Source organism: Oryctolagus cuniculus, chromosome 18 (assembly GCF_964237555.1).
Source record: "Oryctolagus cuniculus chromosome 18, mOryCun1.1, whole genome shotgun sequence".
NCBI lineage: Eukaryota > Metazoa > Chordata > Mammalia > Lagomorpha > Leporidae > Oryctolagus > Oryctolagus cuniculus.
The window spans coordinates 21,107,372-21,130,075 of NC_091449.1; the positions used below are offsets into that span (position 1 = coordinate 21,107,372).

At 46.8% G+C, this 22,704-nt stretch overlaps 1 protein-coding gene across 2 annotated transcripts in view; it reads right to left on the minus strand.

The window, feature by feature from the left end:
• Window positions 1-2,775: 2,775 nt before the first annotated feature.
• Window positions 2,776-22,704, minus strand: part of CEP89 (centrosomal protein 89) — an 80,459-nt gene continuing 60,530 nt past the window's right edge. The window contains exons 13-17 of one of the 2 annotated variants that reach the window (XM_008257267.4): window positions 22,362-22,529; window positions 21,664-21,805; window positions 16,308-16,397; window positions 11,476-11,624; window positions 2,776-3,183 (exon numbers count right to left, since the gene is read on the minus strand). In XM_008257267.4, coding sequence (XP_008255489.1) covers window positions 2,955-3,183; window positions 11,476-11,624; window positions 16,308-16,397; window positions 21,664-21,805; window positions 22,362-22,529 — 778 coding nt within the window. In that variant the 3' untranslated portion in view covers window positions 2,776-2,954. Of the gene's footprint in view, window positions 3,184-11,425; window positions 11,625-16,307; window positions 16,398-21,663; window positions 21,806-22,361; window positions 22,530-22,704 lie in introns of both variants that reach the window. The other variant, XM_070062014.1, reaches the window with a different exon arrangement.

The window sequence follows — 22,704 nt, forward strand, 5'->3', positions numbered from 1 at the left end:
AATGAATATAAATTTCCAAAGTACAGCTTATGGATTACTCCCCCCCCCCATAACGTCCCTCCCACCCGCAACCCTCCCCTTTCCTGCTCCCTCTCCCCTTCCATTCACATCAAGATTCATTTTCAATTCTCTTTATATACAGATCAGTTTAGCATATTTTAAGTAAAGATTTCAACAGTTTGCACCCACATAGAAACACAAAATGAAAAATACTATTTGAGTACTAGTTATAGCATTGTAGGACCCCAAAAGCGGTGTCCTCTTGTGACGACCCCAGAAACACAGACTCCGGACCAAACGATGCAATAGAACAGGAGGTAATTTATTTCATTTGTACAAATGGGCCCCCTACTGCTGCAAGCAGCAAGCAAGTGAGAGGAGCCCCGAGCAGCTATCTCACACAGCTTTTAAAGGGCAAAACCACAAAATTAACATATTATAGGCTGGCGTAAGTTCATTGGATAATTTTCAGTAGCGGGCCTTTAATGGCAGTCTGAAGTGCTAATGTCGGTGGAAAAGTACTAGGTCAAAGGGATACATTAGGGGAGGGGGTTTCTAGGAGACAGGAGTAGGTTGCTACATGTCTTGTAACTTTCTTAGTTAACCTTGAGCAAGAGGAAGGAAGGGGGGCTTATCTACAAGGCAGGTGTTCTGCGTATCTCCGGTCAGTAGCTGACTGCTTTCTCTGTGAACCGGTTTACTCCCCATTTTCCAAGGCCGTCTCTGGAACAGTTTGTCTTAAGAGCCCCATTTTTTTTTTTTTTTATGGTGGCTCTTGGCTCCTTTCAGCATTAAATCTCAATGCTAAGGACAGAGATCCTACATGAGGAGTAAGTGCACAGTGACTCCCTGTTGTTGACTTAACAAATTGACACTCTCGTTTATGGCATCAGTAATCACCCTAGGCTCTTGTCATGAGTTGCCAAGGCTATGGAAGCCTTTTGAGTTCACCGACTCTGATCATATTTAGACAAGGTCGCAGGACTCGCATTTTTGGTCATCTGCCTTCCGTCTGCCTGGCACACCACCCTTCCTTATGGGACTCTGGACGGCTGCTGACCGAAGGATCCTGGACCTCAAGCCGCAGTGGAGGGCTCAGGACTCCAGCTCAGCCAAGGGGACTCCCTCTGCCAGGGCTCTGCATCCCGAGTGGAGAAGTGAGGGGAGGGCTGACAGCATCACACCCCCGAGATCCTGCTTTGTGTCCTTCTCCAGACGTTACTGTGAGCGCCCACTGCACATTTCCAAAATGTTCCTGCTTCCCTCAACGCTAGGCAGTCTCCCTCCTGGAGACTCGCAGCAGGGAGGGGCAGAGCCCTCCCGGCAGGCCAGCTGCCCCGAGCCCGCCTGGCCTCTTTCCCCTCAGCCTCCGACCCCAACCCCCTGCTCCTCTTGAGGTCTTGCGTCTGCTGACGCTCCCCCTCCCTGCGTCTCTCCAGCTCCCCAAGCCCCGCATGTTCTGCCAAGTCCACGGTCTACCCAGTCCTCCAGGAGGCACCCTAACGGCCTCGGTCCCTCCCGTGCCTCGCAGCTGTCTTGTCTCGCTGGGCCTCGCCTTCTTCGCCCTGCTCTCACCCTGGGCTCTCAGCCCAGCTGCCTGTCCCCTGCAGCACCCAGCCAGGAAGCCGGGCAGAGGCCCAGTGCCGAGTGACCCCCGCCCCCTGCCCTGGGGGGCCCCCAAACTGGCAGAGTACATCTGTAGTGTATGCTCGACTCAGTGCAGAATCTAAGACCTCACGTCTCGAGGGGATCAAATGCTCCCATAAAAGGCCGGCAAAGATGGGGTCAAAGGGAGGGAGTGGTTTCTCTCCAGGGAATGACGACAACGGCAGCGTCCCTCCGACAAGCCAGCCCTGGCCATGCCACTGCTCGGCTGGGCTACAGGTTACTGGAGGGTGGGCGCACATTCCCGTGAGTAACACCCAGCTTACTTACGAGGCCATCTCCTGGCGAGACGACGCTCCGCTTGGAATCCTGTTGAGTCTTTCCATCCTTTCTAAGAGAAAATTAAATCAGAACGGTTTACCTGGTGAACAGGCTTAAAAAAATGTGAAAGAGCTACAGTGTTCCGTCTAGCCACTGAAGCCCACGTGCATAACTTCTGTTCACAAACCGAAAACCTGCGCTGGGGCCTACTTCCCGGCTCAGCATTGCCTGCAAGGGGACTGGGGAAGGACATGTCCCAGCACCTGCCCCTCGCTCCATAGCTTAGTGCCCTGTGCAGGCTGAGGTGAGTGGCCCTCAAGAGCTGCATGTCCCCACAGGAAGGCCCAGTGTGTGGGTCTGCAAGGTGGAGGGGTGGCACATATGGCACACAGTGGGACAGCACCATGGCCCCCTGGCATCTTTCCAGGTTGGGGCGGGGATTCCACCCTGTTGCTCAAAGGGGTGGGGCCCTCTGTGGCCCAGGATAAATGGGCGGGGAGAGAGGACGGAACAGGCTTTGTAGGACTTACCCAGGACTAGCGCTTGTTATTCCACTGAACAAGACACCACACTCAGTGAGCACCCAGCTGCCGTGACTGCTGCTTCCCCGTGAGGCCTGTCTTCCCATCCACCGTCAGACACACAGCATGACTGCTCAGCTTGCCCCTCCGGCCTTCCAGGCCTTCCCCAGCTGTAGATCAAGAGCTGGGAGGAAGGCCAGCACAGCAGGGCACTGCTAACCTGAGCAATGGGTATCACACAGCCAGCCGGTCTTGGTGGCAACACAGACAAGGGGAAGTACACCGAAAAAGAAATATTTTAGCAGTTACAAAAAGGAGAGAGAGACAGTAAATTTTCAGCAGTATTATTAAAATAAAGCAAAATGTTAAAAACAGACTAACGTCCTGCAATGTCTTCTCTTCATGTCCCCAGCAGTACTCTGCATCTTCCTGGCAGTGGCTGCCTCTCATGCTGGGGACAGGGCGCCCCTCCTGGCTAGTGCAGGGCATGGCTGTCAGGCTCTGGGCCTAGTCAATGGGTTCCGGCAGACTCTGCAGGGCGGTGGCAGGAGGTGTCAGGGCACATAAGCCATCCAACACGTCTCCCTGAGTGATGCCGGTGAGGCGGGCGTCCTCCGGAGGTCTGCTGCTGCCCCACGTGTCTGTCCTCTCCAGCGAGGCCTGCAGAAGGCGGCGGATTCTTTGGTTTTCCTCGGAGGTGGACTCCCAAACAACCTGAAGTTCACCTTCCATTTTTCTGAGAGAAAGAAACAAAACAAAGGAGAAGAGCACAGTTTGAAACATGTGGACGTGGTGGGCACTTGGCACAGAATTCAATCGCTGCTTAGGGGGTGTTTTATCACATACAGGGAGTCCTGAGTTCAAGTCCTGGCTCCACTGCGGACTCCAGCTTCCTGCTGGTGCACACCCTGGGAAGCAGCGGTGGTGACCCAAGGAGTCGGCTCCCTGCCCCCAGGAGCTCCTGGCTTCAGCCCGGCCAGCCTGGTTGTTTCAGGCATTTAGATGGAAGGTTCTCTGGCTCCCTGCCTTTCAAATTGAAAGCAATGAAGAAACTAAAACATATTTATGGAGCTCTATGAATCCTGAGTGGAAGAACTTGGTTGAGGGCCTGGCGCTGTGGCGCAGTGGGTAAAGCCGCCACCTGCTAGTGCCGGCATCCCATATGGACACTGGTTTGAGTCCCAGCTGCTCCACTTCCGATCCAGCTCCCTGGTAATGGCCTGGGAAAAAAGCAGTGGCTTCGGCCTGGCCCAGTCCTGGCTGTTGTGGTCACCTGGGCAATGAACCGGCAAATGGAAGATCTCTCTGTGTCTCCCTCTCTATATCTAACTCTATAAATAAACAAATAAATAAACCTTTCAAAAGAAAAAAAAAAAGAAAGAAAAGAATGCTTGGTGTCAGAACAAAGGCCCCTGTGCTCGGGCTCTGAAGCAGCAGACTCCAGTGTGAATGAGGCACCCAGTCCCCGGCAACAGGAAAAACGAAAAGGCACCAGCTACAAAAGGATTACTTACTTCTCCCTCTGTAAGTTTTTGCCTTAAAAAAAAATTAAACATTCTGTTTATTTATTTTAATCCACTTGAAAGGCAAGGCAAGAAAGGGAGAGAGGGAGGAGAGAGAGAGAAAAAAAAATATCTTCCATCTGCTGGTTCACTCCCCAAATGCCAACAATACCCAAGGCTGGGTCAGGCTGAAGTCAGAACCCTGGAACTCCATCTGGCTATCCCATGTGGGTGGCAGGGGCCCAAATACTTGTGCCTCTCAGGATGCACCAGCAGGAAGCTGGATGGGAAGCAGAGCAGTGCGGACTCAAACAAGCACTCTGATATGGGATGTGGGTATTCCAAGAGACAACTTAATCTGCTGCTCCATAATATCAGCCCAGCCTTTTCCTTTACTCTGGCATCAATGTCTATTTGTTGAAGAATTAACAGGTGCACGTATAATCATAAATATGGTAAGTGTGGGCTGATCTAAGCCAGCCAGAAGCCACAGCACCCTAGCCTGGAGGCAGGTACCCACACGGCACAGGTCAGGCAAAGGTATCCACATCCTCCCAGGGCTGTGGGCCTCGCAGAAGCAGACCAGGCTACCAGCCAGTGCTTCTCAGGGCAGTGAGAAAGCAAGTCTCTGCTGGGGAGGAGAGCAGGCCTCGCCTAGGGTGGTGGGGCAGAGAGGGCACTTAACAAACACTGCCAGACTGCTCTGGAAAATGCCAGCAACTGGCCTAGCTGGGAAACTTGGCAGTACTATTAGTGGGCAGGGCAGTGAGGTTCAGGGAGGACAGCGACACGCCCACTTGTCCAGAGTCATTTATCTTGTCGACTGTTGCTTCCTTCCAAGGTCCATGATGCCCACTGAGTGCTGGGCACAATTTAATTAAAACGTCTCTAAGAAATCCTCAGCCTTGGGTTTCCTGGCACAAATTACCCAGCTATTGATAGAGTACAGCAATCATGTTTAAATGTATGAACTCAAAGAACAGGAAATCTTGGGCAGAAAAAAAAAAATAAACACTAAATTGAAACCAAAGAGACAGTCAAATCAAATGTCAGTATTGCTGTGATGACAAGAGCCAATGCGCCAAACCCAGATGTCTGTAGAACAGAGAGTAGATTCAGAGTGACACAATCCATAAACTGAGTGACATAAATCCTCAGGACTGACTCAGCCCACATTTCTCTTCTCCTGAGGAATGCTTCCTGGAACAGGTGTCACAGAGCCAGGCAGTGAGTGGCGGCACGGGAGGAACCTCTAGTAAAGGATGTACAGGCAGAAGAGCTCTGATATTCCCAACAAAGCGGTTCTAAGATGCTAAGGGTCTCCCAGAGACAGTCCCCACTGGGTCTGTTCTCTAATGGACCTAGAGTGTCAGTCTACACTGTTCTTTATGACTGAGCATTCCCAGACTCTGATTACCTAATCAAGGATAAAGGCATTTTTGAGACAATCAGGAAAAAAGTTCAACGGCTAGATTAAAGACACTGAACACAGCTAAAGAGAGAATTAGTACACTAGAATATTGAGCAGAAGAAATGATCTAGAATATAGTTCAGAAAAACATAAGATATTAATACATTATTAAACATAACAATAGTATGTATGTGTTTATTTATTTTTAAAGATTTATGTATTTATTTGAAAGGCAGAGATACAGAGAGATAGTCCATCCTCTGGTTCACTCTCCAAATGGCTACAATGGCCGGGGCTGGTCCAGGCTGAAGCCAACAGCCAGGAGCTTCCTCCAGGTCTCCCACATGGGTGGCAGGAATCTTCCACTGCTTTCCCAGGAGCATTAGCAGGGAGCTGGATTGGAAGTAGAACAGCTGGGACCTGAACCAGCAGCCATATGGGATGCCCCTAGTACTTATCAGATACATTTTAAAGTCTCTTTATATAAAAAAATTACTCTAGCCTATTTTTAAAATTAATAATAAAATTAAACTGGTTCCAGGTTCGAATTGTTCTCTGGCACCAAAGAGAAGTAAATATAAATCTTATCTGGAGGGAAAAAGCCCTCAATCCAGGCTTTTGGAATTCCACAGACTAAATTTGACCAAATATTAATTCATAGTAAAAAACTACTATTCCGGGGCCAGCGTTGTGGTGTAGCAAGGTAAGCTATTGATTCCAATGCCGGCATTCCATGTGGGCACCAGTTTGAGACCTGGATGTTCCATGCTAATAGCCTGGGAAAAGCAGGGGAAGATGGCTCAAGTGCTTGGGCAACTGCATGCACATGGGAGACACTGAAGAGGTGCTGGGCTCCTGGCTTCAGCCTGGCTTAGTCTTGGCCATTGTGGCCATTTGGGGAGTGAACCAGTGGATGGAAGATCTATCTCTTTCCATCTCTCCCTCTCTCTCTCTAACCTGCCTTTCAAATAAAAGCAAAGATTAAGAACAACAGATTTTTAAAAGAACCAAACAGAACTTCTGAAAATGAAATATACAGTTGTTGAAGTAAAAGATTAGTGGCTGAGTTAAACAGAACATTGAATACAGATGAAGAGAGAGTTAGTGAATAGGAATACTAAATAGAAGAAATTGCCCAGATTGTAGACCACAAAACAAACAGATGGAAAATCTGATAAGGCATGTGGATGATTCAATGAGAAAGATCTAACATGCGGTTGTGCTGTGGCTCACTAGGCTAATCCTCTGCCTGCGGCGCCAGCACCCTGGGTTCTAGTCCTGGTTGGGGCACCGATTCTGTCCTGGTTGCTCCTCTTCCAGTCCAGCTCTCTGTTGTGGCCCAGGAAGGCTGTGGAGGATGGCCAAGTGCTTGGGCCCTGCACCCGCATGGGAGACCAGGAGGAAGCACCTGGCTCCTGCCTTCGGATCAGCGCAGCACCCCGGCCATAGCGGCCATCTGGGGGGTGAACCAACTCTCTCTCACTGTCTAACTCTGTCAAAAAAAAAAAAAAAAAAAAAAGGAGAAAAGAGAGGTTTTTAAGAGATAATAACTGGGACTTTTTTCTAGAACTAATAAAGACACAAAATTACAGCTGCAGAGTGAAAGTTAAACCAAGTGGATAGACAAAAAAATAAATTCATACTTAGACATATAACAATGAAACTACAGAATACAAGATACAGAGCAGATATTAAGAGGCAAGAAAAAAGATGAACTACCTAATTTTTTTTTTTTTACATTTAGAAAGCTATTTATTCTTTTCCAAATATTATTCCAGGGGGCTGGCGCTGTGGCGTAGCCAGTAAAGCTGTCGCCTGCAGTACCGGCATCCCATATGGGCACCGATTGGAGTCCTGGCTGCTTCATTTCTGATTCAGTTCTCTGCTATGGCTTGGAAAGCAGTGGAGGATGGCCCAAGTCCTTGGGCTCCTGCACACACATGGGAGACCTGGAAGAAGCTGCTGGCTCCTGGCTTTGGATTGGCGTAGCTCCGGCCGATATGGCAATCTGGGGAGTGAACCAGCGGATGGAAGACTCTCTCTGCCTCTCCTACTCTCTGTATAACTCTTTCAAATAAATAAATAAATCTTCAAAAAAATATTATTCCAAATATGCATTTTACAGACAAGGGTGAATTTGGTCCAGACACATTCTATAGAAGCAACCCATTTTTACAGACATTGAGAATAATTCTAATAAAAGGAAAGGCTCGCATTTATCTAGATGTGACTGAATTCCATGGAAAATTTCAGCATCTAAAGTATAAACACAAAATGACCGTGGCTCTTCTTGCCACATGAAATACTGATAGCCTACTCCTAACTGTTAGTTAGGATGTCAAATAGATGATATACTGAATGTTAGACTAGGGCTCCACTGGACAAGGTGAGAATAGGAGAGGGCCAGGGAGGGGATTAGAAGGGGTAGGGTCAGGCAGCAGAATGAATTTAACCTTAGAAGAACAAACCGGCTTTGATCCCCAATCAAACCCAAGGCCAAACAAGTGGACCATTAGAGAGAAGTACAAGTTGTAGTATCACATTTAAAAGGGCCAGTGCTGTGGCACAGCAGGTTAATCCGATACCTGCAGCAGTGGCATCCCATTTGGGCGCCAGTTTGAGTCCTGGCTGCTTCACTTCCAATCCAGCTCTGTGCTAATGTCCTTGGAAAGCACTGGAAGACGGCCCAAGTGCTTGGGCCTCTGCCACCTGGATTTTTCTTTTTTACTTTCATGTATCTACAACTAGCTGCAATGACATTAGACAACAACAGCATAGATGTGGGAAAACATTAGCCTCAACTGTTTTGTTTTCCTTTTTTTTTTTAAAGATTTTATTTATTTGAAGGGCAGAGTTACAGAGAGATAAAGAGAGGGAGAGAGATAGAGAACTCTTCCATTTGCTGGTTCACTCCCCAAATGGCTGCAACAGCCAGGGCTGGGCCAGGCCAAAGCCAGAGGCTTCTTCCAGGTCTCCCATGCAGGCGCAAGGGCCTAAGCACTTGGGCCATCTTTCGCTGCTTCCCCAGGCGCATTAGCAGGGAGGTGGATTGGAAATTGAGCAGCTGGGACTCGAATCAGCGCCGTACAGGATGCCAGCACTGCGGCTGTGGCTTTACCCACTATGCCACACCGCATTCCCCCTTTTCTTTTCTTTAGGTTCAAGTATTAATCTTTTTTTTTTTTTTTTTTTTTTTTTGACAGGCAGAGTGGACAGTGAGAGAGAGAGACAGAGAGAAAGGTCTTCCTTTGCCGTTGGTTCACCCTCCAATGGCCGCCGCGGCCGGCGCGCTGCGGCCGGCGTACCGCGCTGATCCGATGGCAGGAGCCAGGAGCCAGGTGCTTTTCCTGGTCTCCCATGGGGTGCAGGGCCCAAGCACCTGGGCCATCCTCCACTGCACTCCCTGGCCACAGCAGAGAGCTGGCCTGGAAGAGGGGCAACCGGGACAGAATCCGGCGCCCCGACTGGGACTAGAACCTGGTGTGCCGGCGCCGCTAGGCAGAGGATTAGCCTAGTGAGCCGCGGCGCCGGCAAGTATTAATCTTGCATTTGGTGAGGGAAATGCAGAGATGCTAACTGAATTTAGATTTTTAAAAAATAAGTATTCGTGGTGGAAATTTCAAGAGTGACCATTAAAAGAGAAACAGAACATCAAACTTTCAAACCATTAGAGGGCAAAAAAAAAATGGAAAAACAAAGTAAATTTCTATTTTGTTAATGTAGTTCTAAATCTACCATTTGGAAGGTAACTGGTATTAGCTCAACTCTGTACAAAGTGACGTGGTTGGTGGTATGATCTTCTGCCAGAGGATCATGCTGGATAGATGTCAGACATCGTGTTGCCTGCCATTAAGAAGAACCTGCCTCATGGGTAATATAAACAGATACTTGCATTCTGCATGGCATCAGATATGCTGGCTGTATTTTAAAATCACATCCAAAAACGATTACCAGACCTCTGCATGCATCAGTCTACATTCCATCCTGTCAATGACAACACAGCCGTTATGGGCAGATCAACTTGGGTGTGAAACCAACACCCAAGGGAACTTGGGAGGGGACTCCCAAGTTCATCTTCACAAAGGTTATGATAGTCTCTAGCAGGTTTGTCTTTTATTTAAAGATTTATTTATTTGAAAGGCAGAGTGAATAAGAAAGAGAGAGACAGAGAGAGATTGGTTTTCCATCTACTGGTTCACTACCCAAATGCCCACAACAGCTAGAACTGGGCCAGGCTAAAGCCAGGAGCCAGGAATTCAATACAGGTGTCCCACATGGGTGGTGAGAACTCAAGTACTTGAGCTACCAACCATTGCTTCCCACATATATTAGCAGGGAACTGGTCTGTAAGCAAAGTAGCTGGGACTCAAACCAGCACTCTAATATGAGGTATGGGCATCTCAAGTGGCAGCCTTGAGCCACTGTGCCACAGTGCTCAACCCAGTCCTGGTGTTTTTAAAACACAGACAAGAGACCAGTGCTGTGGCACAGTGGGTAAAACCTCCGCCTGCCATATCGGCATCCCAAAGGGGCACCGGTTTGAGTCTAGGATCTGGCTCTCTGCTATGGCCTTGGGAATGCAGTAAAAGATAGCCCAAGTCTTTGGGCCTCTGCACCCACACGGGAGACCAGGAATACGCTCCTCCTTACTTCGGCTTGGCCCAGCTCTAGCCACTGTGGTCATTTGGGTGGTGAACCAGTGGATGGAAGACCTCTCTCGATCTCTCTGTAACTCTGCCTTTCAAATAAGTTAATCTTAAAAAACAAAAAACAGACAGACAATAGTTTATCAGATGGTTGCAGGAAAAAGGTGTGAGTGATGTAATAACTGACAGCCACAGGGAACATACTGTATCCATTATCTTAGAGTTACGATCTTACTAAAAGGGAATGATCCAATATTTTAAAGTTTCCAGAAATTAAAACACTTAATCAAAAACTAATAAAATCGCCCAAGAAAATGAAATACAGCAAAAATATCAAAGAGGCAGAAAAAAGGAGGGGCTAGCGCTGTGATACAGTGTGTTAATAAGCTGCTGTTTGCAGTGCTGGCATCTCATATGGGCACTGGTTCAAGCCCTGGCTGCTCCACTTCTGATCCAGCTCCCTATTAATGCTCCTAGGAAAGCAGCAGAGGATGGCCCAAGTGCTTGGGCCCCTGCACCCACATGGGAGACCTAGAAGAAGATCCTGGCTCCTGGCTTTGGTCTGGCCCAGCCCTGGTCCTTGTGACCATTTTGGGAGTTAAAAAGGAAAATGGAAAAGGCACTTAAAAGAACTAGGTTATTTAGGAAGTCCAATTCACATAGCAGAGATTTTTAAAATTATTTATTTATATACTTATTCACTTGGAAGGCAAAGAGATAGGAAAAGACAGATGGAGTTTCCATCTGCTGGTTCATTCTCCAAACACCCGCAACAGCTCCCATGTGGGAGGCAGGAACCCAACTATGTTAGCCATCATCACTGCCTCCTGGGGTGTGCGTCAGCAGGAGCTGCACGCAGGAGTTGGAGCCAGAAAGAAACCCAGGCTCTGCTGTGGGAGGTGGGTATCATAACAGGTGCCTGAACTGCCAGCTACCTGCTCACTAGAAGACATTTTCTTTTTAGATTTATTTTTATTTATTTGAAAGGTAGAATTAGCGAGAGAGGTAGAGACAGAGAGAGAAGTCTTCCAACCGCTGGTTCACTCCCCAAATGGCCACAACAACTGGGGATCCTGGCCAGGAGCCAGGAGCTTCTTCTGGGCCTCCCACGTGGGTGCAGGGGCCCAAGGACTTAGGCCATCCTCTACTGCTTTCCCAGGTGCATTAGAAGGGAGCTGGATCAGAAGCGCAGCAGCCAGGACTTGCACTGGTGCCCACATGGGATGCTGGTGCTGCAGGCCAGGACTTTTAACTCACTGCGCCACAGTGCCGGCACCTAGAAGGAACTTTTAAAAAAGAACAAAAATGAGGAGGAAATGAAAATCAAGACAAATATTAAGTCTAGATAAAACTAAGATGTAAAAGCAAAATTGAGCAATCAAACAAAAAAGGTCCAGATGGTTTTGCCAGAAATCTCACCGAACAGTCAAATGGAGAGGCCTTGTTCTCCAGGGCTGGTGCGGCCCTACCTTTTCTGTTGCAGTGCCTCGTCCAGGACCTCCTGCTTGTTCCGTAGCATCTGGTGGAGGTGCCTCACCTCCTGCTGATACTGAGCTGCCAGGCCAGCAAAGAGCTCCCAGATGTCTTCCAGCTTCAGCTCTGTCTCCTTCTTATACCCCTGTGGTGGCGAAGGAGAGAACGGCATGAGATGCCCACAGGAGACGCCCCTCTGGCCTCATCCCCCACCTGTGCCTTGCAATGTCAGAGCCCCCTTAGAAGCATGGGATAACCTGACCGGGAGGGCACCTCTGGGTCATCAAAAGATAAAAAGTGATGAAAGGCTCTCAGGTGCAATAAAACCAAAATGATAGTTTTTATTCTACCAAGTGTTTTATATGCATGCTACAAATAAAATTATAAAATCTCACCCACAGAACAAACTAGATGCTTTTGTGGGTTAATCTACTTTTGTGGTTTCTTTCTTTTTTCCTCCACACAGGGCAATGTTAGTCCCCTGCTCACTGGGTAACTTAAGAACGAATGTTGACACTTGTCAGCACTGTTGTACCAGAGAAGCCTGAGTAGCCCAGGGAACTGGGTCTCTGCTGTGAGGCAGGTGACTGAAATAAAAGTCTGCAAAAAAGCTTGACTCATTTGTTTTCCTTCTTTCACTTTATTGTATAGGAGTTAAAGTACTGAAGAGTGCACTGAGCAATTTTTCCTATTACATTATTTGTATTTGAAATATTTTCTATCTTTTTCATCATTTTTAAATAGAGTTCAACTTTTCTTTTAAAGATTTATTTAAAAGGAAGAACAGCCGGTGCCGCGGCTCACTAGGCTAATCCTCCACCTGTGGCGCCAGCACCCCGAGTTCTAGTCCTGGTTGGGGGGCCGGATTCTGTCCCAGTTGCCCCTCTTCCAGGCCAGCTCTCTGCTGTGGCCCGGGAGTGCAGTGGAGGATGGCCCAAGTGCTTGGGCCCTGCACCCCATGGGAGACGAGGAGGAAGCACCTGGCTCCTGCCTTCGGATTGGCACAGCTTGCCGGCTGAAACATGCTGGCCATAGCAGCCACTTGGTGGGTGAACCAACGGAAAAAGGAAGACCTTTCTCTCTGTCTCTCTCTCACTGTCTAACTCTGCCTGTCAAAAATAAATAAATAAAAAATAAAAGGCAGAACAATAGAGAGGGAGAGATGGAGATCTTCCATCTGCATGTTCACTCTGCAACAGCTAGGGAGAGACGGGACAGAGCGAGAGAATCTCTTCATTCTGCTGGCATACTCCTCAAATATGTACAACAGGGCTGGGCCAGGTCAAAGCCAGGAGCCTGGAACTCAATCTGGGTGTCCCACATGGGTGGCAGGCAGCCAATCACTTCAACAGTCACCTGCTGCCTTCCAGGGAATGCTTTAGCAGGAAGTTGGAACTGAAAGTGGAACCGGAACTTGAACCCAGGCACTCTGACCTGGAATGCAGGTGTCTCAAGTGGCTGTTGTATTAATTACCTGCCCCTAGTCCTCTCTTTATACAGTATCCATTGGTTCCCCACCAAAAGCAATAATAACATCGGCTTAAAACAACCTTTTCTCATTCTTGCCCTCCCTGTTCACCTACATACATATGCTTCAGCTCTTAATACCCATTTTTCAGGGTCTGGAACTGTGGCATAGCAGGTAAAGCCACTGTCTCCAATGCCAGCATCTTTTATGGGTGCCAGTTCAAGTCCTGGCTGTTACACTTCCAATCTAGCTCCCTGCTAATGTGCCTGAGAACGCAATAGAAGATGGCCCAAGTTGCTTGGGCCCCTGCACCCACATGGGAGACCCAGAAGAAGATCCTGACTCCTGGCTTCGACCTGGCTCTGCCCTGGGCATTGTGGCCATTTGAGGAGTGAACCAGTGAATGGAAGATCTCTCTGTGTCTCTCCCTCTGTCTCTCTGTAAAGCCAGCTCCAAAATAAATCTTAAAAAACAAATAAACAAAATACTTTAAAAAAAAAAACACCTAAATTTTCAGCTCTAAATGATATCCTTTGACTCTTTCAAACATAGCACAGTTAAGCAATCAGCATGTTTACCCCTTTCTACTTTCCTGCCCCCTTTCATATCATTTTCCCTTGGCCGTAATTCCATATTGTCAGAAAACATTTACATTCTATCAGCCTCCTCCCTACTTGAAGTCTTTGCTCACTGCAAGCTAATTTTGCCAAAGCTCCCCAAGTCGTTTCCTGGTTGGCTGAACTCGGGGTGACTGATCCTTAGGAAAGGATCCTGGAAAAAACGCTCCCAGAGCTCCTGGAAGTTCCAAAGCACCCTTGCCCCACTCAGGCTCCTTCCCTGGTGCTCACGGGTGGCAGGTGGCAGGCGGCACTCGGCATTGCTGCCTTCCTTTCTCTCGAGCCTTGGTCTTTCGCCTGAGTCTCCAAGGTGTTTCTTTATACCTTCAAGTCTTGAGGTCAATGTTTGGGTTCCATTCCGGGTCAGTTTGTTCCAGGACACAAGGTGCCTCTTCACTATGCAGACTTAAAAGTTTTTTTATGAATTACAGTTTGGAAGGAATTAAGCCATTGTTCTCGTCTCTCCTTTGGGGGCTCCGACAACAGGGATATTGGACCTTTGTCACTCTCTACTGAATTCTTTGTCAAGCTTCATTTCTGCTTTCTTGTCTTTTTCATTTCTAAGAAAAATTTCTAATTTCTAAGTCCCTTATTGTGCTTTTGTGATACCGCCTCCTCATTTTGACTTCATTTCTGAAATGGTTGTTCTTGCTCTATTTCTTCCCTGTGTTTCCTGTCCGCTCCATTTCACATCCTTCTGGGTCTGGTCATCTTTTGTTGAGGTTCCTGTTATTTCTTCCTACCTTGACTGTTTCATTAGCTTTACCTATCAGAGTGCTTCAAAAAACTTTATGGAAAATGGAATTAAAATATTAAAAAAAAAAGATTTATTTATTTGAAAGGCAGAGTGAGAGAGAGAGTGAGACAGAGAGAGACAGAGAGAGTGTCTTCCATCCGCTGGTTCATTCCCCAAATGGCCACAGCAGCCAGAGCTGAGCTGAGCTGAAGCAGGAGCCAGGAGCTTCTTCCTGATCTTCCAGTGGGTTCAGGGGCCCAAGCACCTGAGCCATCTTCCGCTGCTTTCCCAGAAACATCAGCAAAGAGCTGGTTTGGAAGTGAAGTGCTGGGACCTGAACCACGCCCATGGGGTGCCAGTGCCACAGGTGGTAGCTTTACCAGCTATGCCTAGGTGCTAGACCCTAAAATGTTTCTGCTGGTATGAAATATTTTGAAATAATACATAGTTTTTCACGATATGCATTTCCATGAACTTTTAAAATACCTCATATTGGCATGGATCTCAAAATTTTTTTGCATCAAATACTTATCTTTTAATTTCATCTTCATGAACTTTTAAAAGTATCTTTATATCTATGTCCAGTTATTTAGACACCTATCTACCTACTTAACTACCTGTCAGTTCACTTTGAACAGTTTTGATCTCCTTTGTGGCAACATTTTTTTCCAATAAGCCTTCATCAACTTTCATCAACAGGCAAACTATGCTTCCATATTTTCTTCAAGTATTTTTGTACGGAGGCCACTGAATTCTTTGGGGATAATATGAAGTTCCTTGAGTAACAGTGGTTGGGCGAGGGCTTCTTCCAGGCTCTACATGTCACCCCTCTTATAGCTCCCTCCATCTCTAAGTCCAGTCTTACCAGCTGGGCTTCCGTCTTTAGCCCCAAGGTTCCCAGCTCTCATCGTGGCCCCTGATGTTCAGAGTAATGTTCTTGTTTTTAGAAGTCATGTTTTTTGAGGTTTTCTGAGCTGCCACCTCTGGATTTTCTCAAGCCTTTTCTTCGCTTCCCTGTAAATGCTGCCCTAGCTTGGTCCTGCTCATAGGTCTCTGCCCTAGGTGAGCCCTTCTTTTCAGATGGGTGATAATGATATGGATTCCCCAGACAAGGCCACCTAATCTAAAGACCACGCCTTCTCTTCTGGAAGTAAAAAATTAAAAGAAAAAAAAAAAAAACCTCCACAGAGGAAAATTAGCCATAATATTTCTATGCAGTCATTAACAGTATGGTATACTCCTAATCTTTCTGAGGCACAGTTGAGATATCAATCTGTACACTGGTTTTGATTAGCTGGAGTTTTTGTTGTGGTTGTTGTTAAAGATTTATTTATTTATTTGAAAGTAAGAGTTACACAGAGAGCAGGAGAGGCAGAGAGAGAGAGAGAGAGAGGGAGAGAGAGAGAGAGGTCTTCCATCCGCTGGTTCACTCCCCAGTTGGCCGCAATGGCCAGAGCTGCGCCAATCCGAAGCCAGGAGCCAGGAGCTTCTGGATTGGAAGTAGAGCAGCCAGGACTTGAACTGGTGCCCATACGGGTTGCCAGCACTGCAGGCAGCAACTGCACCTGCTATTCCACACCGTTGGCCCCAAGCTGGAGCTTTAAATCCATTATTTAATTCATTCCCCAAATATTTATTGAATTACAGTTTTCTGTACACAAAGCATTATTCTAGGTGCTTGGGATCTATCAGTGACTAAAAACAGACAACATTTCCTACACTTGTGCAGAGTACAGCCTGGTCAGGAGACAGTTAATAAATAAGAAACAGAGTGAATAAAGTACACAGTCTGTTAGAAGGTGCTGGCATATGGGGAAGAAATAATAACACAAGGTAGCAAGAACCACAAGATCAGAGGTGCTTATTTCTGCCAGCAAAACCTTACGCTGGCATAGTCTGTGGATGAGGAGACACACACAGAAACCAGCAGTTCTGTTCCACACTGACAGCTGTACCACAGGCCGTTCCCACGGGAGGACGCATCTCTGAGGCTGGGGGACCACTGACCTTGAACTGCTCCTCCAACTTTCGAAGTTGAATTTTGTTTTTTATGCTTTTGTTGATGACTCCATTCTTCTCGTTGTCTAAATATGTAGCCTTTGGAGAAAGGTAAAAAGAAAAATAAGTGGATCCCTGGTTTTATAGAAAAATTAAAATAATAAAAAATTCTTTTGCGAAGAGTATTATTAACCACAACGAAGCTCTTTCCTGCCACCTGTCCTGCCCCAACCTCCCCTCCTAGGACCCTCCCCACATTTTGCTCATTATGGGCACAGTTCAGGCCACAGCTGAGGAGGAGCCAGAGCAGGCACCAGCATGTGGACTGTCCTGCTGGGCACAAATAAAGGACTTCAAACTCAGAGAGGGGACAGAAGAGGGTGTAAGGGCTTCCAGAATGCCTCTCAGTCATCATGCAGTACATGAAGGAACTTCAAAAAGCTCACGGAAAATGGAATTAAAAATTAAGTTTAGGGAGCATGCACACAGTCAGCAGTTAAGATGCCTGTTCCACACTGAACTCTCTGGGTTCAATTCCCAGCTCAGACTCATGCCTTCAGCTTCCCACTAATGCAGAACCTGGGAGGTAGCAGGGGATGGCTCAAGTGACTGGGTCCCTGCCATCCATATGGGAGATCTGGATTCAGTTCTTGGCTACTCTCTCTGGCCCTGGCCCAGGTCCAGCCCTAGCTGTTGTGGGCATTTGGGAAGTAAAGAAGTGAATGGATGGTAGCTCTATCTCTCTGAATCTCAAATGAATAAATAGTTTTCTTTAAAAAAGTTAAGTGCCAAGAAGCAAATAAACTTGTAACTTAACTTAAATATCTATATGATTAAGGATAATTTAATAGGGCCACAAAATGCCCTTCTCCAATCCAAACATAATAGCCAATATATCCAAGAGGGATGTCACCTGAAATTGATTTAGATTAATATCCACATAGAAAATGATCTACTACACACTATAAATTAACTATGTCAGATGCTAAAATTAAATAAAGGTGGGCATTTCCTGTAAGATAGCCACTGATAAAGTTTGACTTTCTGGAATGGATAGATAAGACAGAGTTAAATCACTTGCTCCAAGTCACATGGAAAAGCTAGCCTAGGGGCAGGATTAGACATCAAGCCCTCAGTAGATAAGACTATTGTGTCTCTCACAGAAATGTGATAAATGGAAAATGGTGAGACAGTACTTGAGGATTTTAAAGTTCTTTGTAGCCATAGGTGATCAGTGGAAGCTTCCGAAAGCAGAGAAGAATTCTTTCCTGCTGAGCATGTAAGGGGGTGGGGTGCAGTCTAGAGCTCTCACAAAGCCTGGGTAATGCAGCTGTACAGGGCCCAGAACTAGGACAGGGCAGAGACTAGCAGGGCAACCACCACCAGGCAGACCTGTGCTAGAGGGGGCAGCCCAGGTACTCCAAAGACAAGCAGCCTGCAAGGGGGCGTGTCTACCTGGGCCTGGCTATCTAGGATCTGCAGTGCCCTGCAAAGATGTCCTGACAACTCCATGCCCCTCTTTGGATGGACAGTGTGGTCTATGTGTACGTAGGTCCTGGTGATGGGTGGAATCAGAATGGATGAAAGCAGTGCCCAAGTCCTACGTTTCAGCTGTGAATTTGAGAGGTCTAAAGATTCTACACTGAAGCTTGGCTCTCATGCCATCAGAGGACTGTTATTAACAGCTGTTGGCTTCACTTGTAGCTTTTAAATATTTGTGCATAGGGCTGGTGCTATGGCATAGTGAGTAGAGCTGCCACCTGTGGCATCAGCATCCCATATGAGTGCCACTTCAAGTACCGGCTGCCTCACTTCCAATCCAGCTCCCTGCTGATGCGCCTGGGAAAGCAGTGGAAGATGGCCCAAGTCTTTGGCCCCTGCACCCAATGTGGGAGACCTGGAAAAAGCCCCTGGCTTCGGATTAACCTACTTCTGGCTGTTGTGGCCATTTAGGGAGTGAACCAGTGATGGAAGACCTCTCTCCCCCCGTCCATGCCTTTCAAATAAATAAATAAATCTTTAAAAAAGATTATGCACACAGCGTGGGATCTCCATTTGTATTTCCATCCCAAGGCCACAAAGATGAGAGATGGATCTAAGGGAGAGCCTCGACTTCATCAGGAAGCCCGTGGTGCTCCCAGGACCACAGGAGAGGCACAGGACCTGCCTCCCAGGTATGGGGACCCCTGCAGGTCCTGCCTTGTTAACAAGAGCCTTCATGTTTTGAGTGGCATTAACAGTTGGTGGGCAGGTCGCCAGCAATGTCTGGTAGATAAATGGGTTTGTTTGGCACTTCACATTTTTCAACATGCCCTTTCAATCACATGGTGGGTAACAGAAGGGAAGATGAGCACTTGGTGCCACTACAGAAAATGCCAGTGTTCAGCACTTTGGTTGGGTCAGTAACTTGTCAGGATGGGATCAACTGGGTCAGAATTTCTGGAGGTTTTCAAGTTATCAAGGACTTAGAAATCACTGGTAATATACCAGCAAGCTTACCACACCCCTACCAGCAACTACCGTGATTTAAAAAAATCTCTTAGAGCCAGTGTTGTGGCACATCAGGCCATCAGGCTAAGCCATGGCCTGCAACACTGGCATCCCACATCGGAGCATCAGGGATGCACCTAGGAAGACAGCAGCCAATGGCCACCATGCAGGAGACCAGGATGTTCCTGGCTTCTGGTTTTTGCCTGGACCATCTCTGGCCATTGCAGCCATTTGGTGATTGAAGCAGGAATGGACAAGTTCTCTGTCAGTCTGCCTTTCAAATAAATAAATAAATCTTAAACTAAAAATAAAGAGAAAGTCTTCTGGTTTCTTTTCTAACATCATTCACTAAACTATTACTCTAATCCTATATGATAAGAGATCTGCAACACTGCTTAAACAAACATGCTTAAATTGTAAAAACAATCTTTTTTTTTAAAGAATCTTTTAAAAAATCATCTTCAACTCCACCCTTGGAGACAACTCATTCTTCCATTTCAGGGGAAATCCTGCAAAACTTTCCCATGCATCTAGCTTGGAAACCATCTGTCTTCTTTTGCTACACACTCTGCTGTAGATGTCTTTTAAAGTCAGTGTGGAGATGCCTCCAATCATGTCCCTGGCCCCACTTTTATTGTAAGATTTATTTATTTATTTGAAGAAGAAAAACAGTGTTTGTGTTATCTTTATCACTCTCCAAATGGCTGCAATGGCTGTGGCTGGGCTAGATCAAAGTCAAGAGCCTGGAACTGCATCTGAGTCTCCCACACGGGTGGTGTGTGTATGAATGCCAGGTTATGAATACCACTGTCACTTTGGCTGAACTCTAATCTATGATTCTTATGTTTGGTCTTTTTAATTTTTAAAAAAGATTTATTAATTTGAAAGTCAGAGTTACACACAGAGAGAAGGAGAAGCAGAGAGAGAGTCTTCCATCTGCTGGTTCACTCCCCAATTGGCCACAACAGCTGGAGCTGCACCGATCCAAAGCCAGGAGCTTCTTCCGGGTCTCCCACATGGGTGCAGGGGCCCAAGCACTTGGGCCATCTTCCACTGCTTTCCCAGGCCATAGCAGAGAGCTGGATCGGAAGTGGAGCAGCCGAGACTCAAACTGGTGCCCATATGGGATGCCGGCACTGCAGGCAGCGGCTTCACCCACTATGCCACAGCGCCGGCCCATTTGATCTTCTAACAGGGAAAATTAGATGGCGTTATAAGGTATATGAAGAGGAGCCGGCACTGTGGAGTAGCAGGTAAAGCTGCTGCCTGCAGTGCCGACATCCCATATGGGTGCCGGTTCGAGTCCCAGCTGCTCCTCTTCTGATTCTGCTTTCTGCTATGGCCTGGGAAAGCAGAAGATGGCCCAAGTGCTTGAGCCCCTGCACCTGTGTGGGAGACCCAGAGGAGGCTTCTGGCTCCTGGTTTCAAATCAGCACAGCTCCAGCCATTGCAGCCATGTGGGGAATGAACCAATGGATGGCAGATCTCTCTTTCTCTGCCTCTGCCTCTTGGTAACTCTGTCTTTCAAATAAAATAAATAAATTTTAAAAAAAATATGACGTTATCTCTGTAGTTATAATAAAGACTAATTCCCTTATTTACCTTCTTATATCATTTATCATTACTGAATAGGTTAATTTGCCTTTTTTAAAAAAAGATGCCAGGGCCAGAGCTGTGGCATAGGAGGTTAAGCCACTGCCTGCAGTACCAGCATCCCATATGGTAGGTGGTTCAAGTCCCAGCTGATCTACTTCTAGCCAGTTCTCTGCCAATAGCTTGGGAAAGCAGTGGAAGATGGCCCAAGCGCTTGGGCCCCTGCACCCACATAGGAAGCTCCTGGCTCCTGACTTCAGACTGGCCCAGCTCTGGCCATTGCAGCCACTGGGGGAGTGAACCAGAGGATGAAGACCTCTCTGTAACCCTGCCTCTCAAATAAATAAATAAATCTTGAAAAAAAAAAAAAAAAAAAAAGATTCCTCCTTCCTTTCATCCTTTGAAAGGCAGAACATCAGAGACAGAGGGAATGACAGAGAGCGCTATCTTCCACATCCTGGTTCATTCTCCAGTCGGTTCCAATAGCCAGAAGCCTGGAACTTCATCCTGGTCTCCCACATGGGTGGCAGAGATCCAAGTACTTGGGCCATCTTCCTCCACTGCTTTCCCAGATGTACTAGCAGGAAGCTGGATCAGAAGCAGAACAGCTGGGACTCAAACTGGAACTTTTAACTTGGGATGCCAACATTACAAGTGGCAGCTTAACTCACTGTGGCATGATGCTTGTTAGTAAAATGTTGCAGTCTTATCTATGGGGCAATCTACACCCGACACCATCTTAGGCTCTAGCCCCCGCCACCACTGCTGGAAGCCAGGTGGCCACATGGTCCAACCACAGGTGTCAGCTCCACCTCTATCCTAATGGGATTCGATGCTCCTACCTCCTGCCCACCCCTCCCCCGGCAAAGTTTTAAGAGAACCTGTTCCTGGACACGTGGCTCTCTGTCCTCTTTCTTTCTCTCCGTCTCCTCATATCTCTGTCTCTCTCTCTCATTCTCTCTCTGGAGCTCTCTCTCTCACTCTCCCTCTCTCTCTTTTTCCTTCTTCACCCTTTCCCTCCAGCTCTCGGGTTTCCCCCAATAAACCTTTCGCTTACTCTGGTGTTTGGTGTGTTTTGTGGCGGCCTTACAATGCTGGCCCCTATGTGCATTCCAAAATGTTTTTCCCCATAGTTAAAAGATAAAACTTTACAGAAATTGAAAATATGCATCTGAAATTTCAAAATATGAAGTTCTGAATAGATCATTTAAAATACTCTTAAAATAACACTTGCCTATCAACTAGCAGTTAGTTTACTTGACAAAACTTTGAGGACACTTACCAAAAACCTAAGACTGTCACGTTCCTGGGTTATGCTCTCTGCCAGGTCAACAATGTTTGCCAAGTATTGGTGAGAACACATTTCGTTCCCCAGGGCTTTCTCCACCTGCTTTTTGAGGAGATCAATTTTCTTCCGAGATTTCCTAGAGTGTAGTCCCAAATGATGGAATAAAACGTGAGTGCATAACTAAAAGGAGTGGGTGTGCTTATTACAACAGCAAGCAGCTCAGCATTAAATACTGTTCTCCAGGAGCCTAAATCTCCCATTAGGTTCCAAGGGGAGAAAAGGTCAATGAATTTAACTTGAAATCAGGCATAATTATTGACTCCAAATCAAGGTAACAAGAGTCACAAAATGCTTAGTAAAGATGGCTGATTAAATATTATTCTATAAAACTTTTGGCTCATGTTCTAAGGTACACTTTTGATAAAGGAATTCAGTAATCCCAAAATAGACTTTTGGAAAATGGTTAAGAAGGAACTTCCAGGACTTTGAGTCTTAGGGTCATTATATTAGTTGCATTCGAACTACAGACTTGAGAGACATGGGTTAATGTGAGCCAAGGGAAAAGCTTTTGCTCTATTCATATTCTAATATCCAACAATCTCAATTATTCTTTTCTATTTTACAGCTGCTACGGGGGGGGGGGGGAAGACAAAAGAAATGAAATGGAATATTAAAGAAAAAAATATATAAACCTATTTATTTTCTGTGCCTTTTTAAGTTCAGCTTCCAGGGCTTGGTTTTCAGCTGCCAAATTGTTCTTCTCTAAAAGCAGGCTCTTCTGACGTGTTTGCAGAACTGTGAACATTTCCATCAACTCTTCCAAGTCAGCATTTAGTTTCTCATCTTTCTTCTGTAACTGGCTGAAGGAAAAAACAAACAAAACAAAACAAAACAACAGCAAGGCTTGTATACTGAGGCTAAAACACGGCAGCTGCACCAGACAAGTGATATGCCGTGCGCCCAGCCCCCTGTGGCCATTTTTCCCATCCCAGGCCCCACTGGCGCTACATCTCACTACTGGAGGACAGGCGAGCA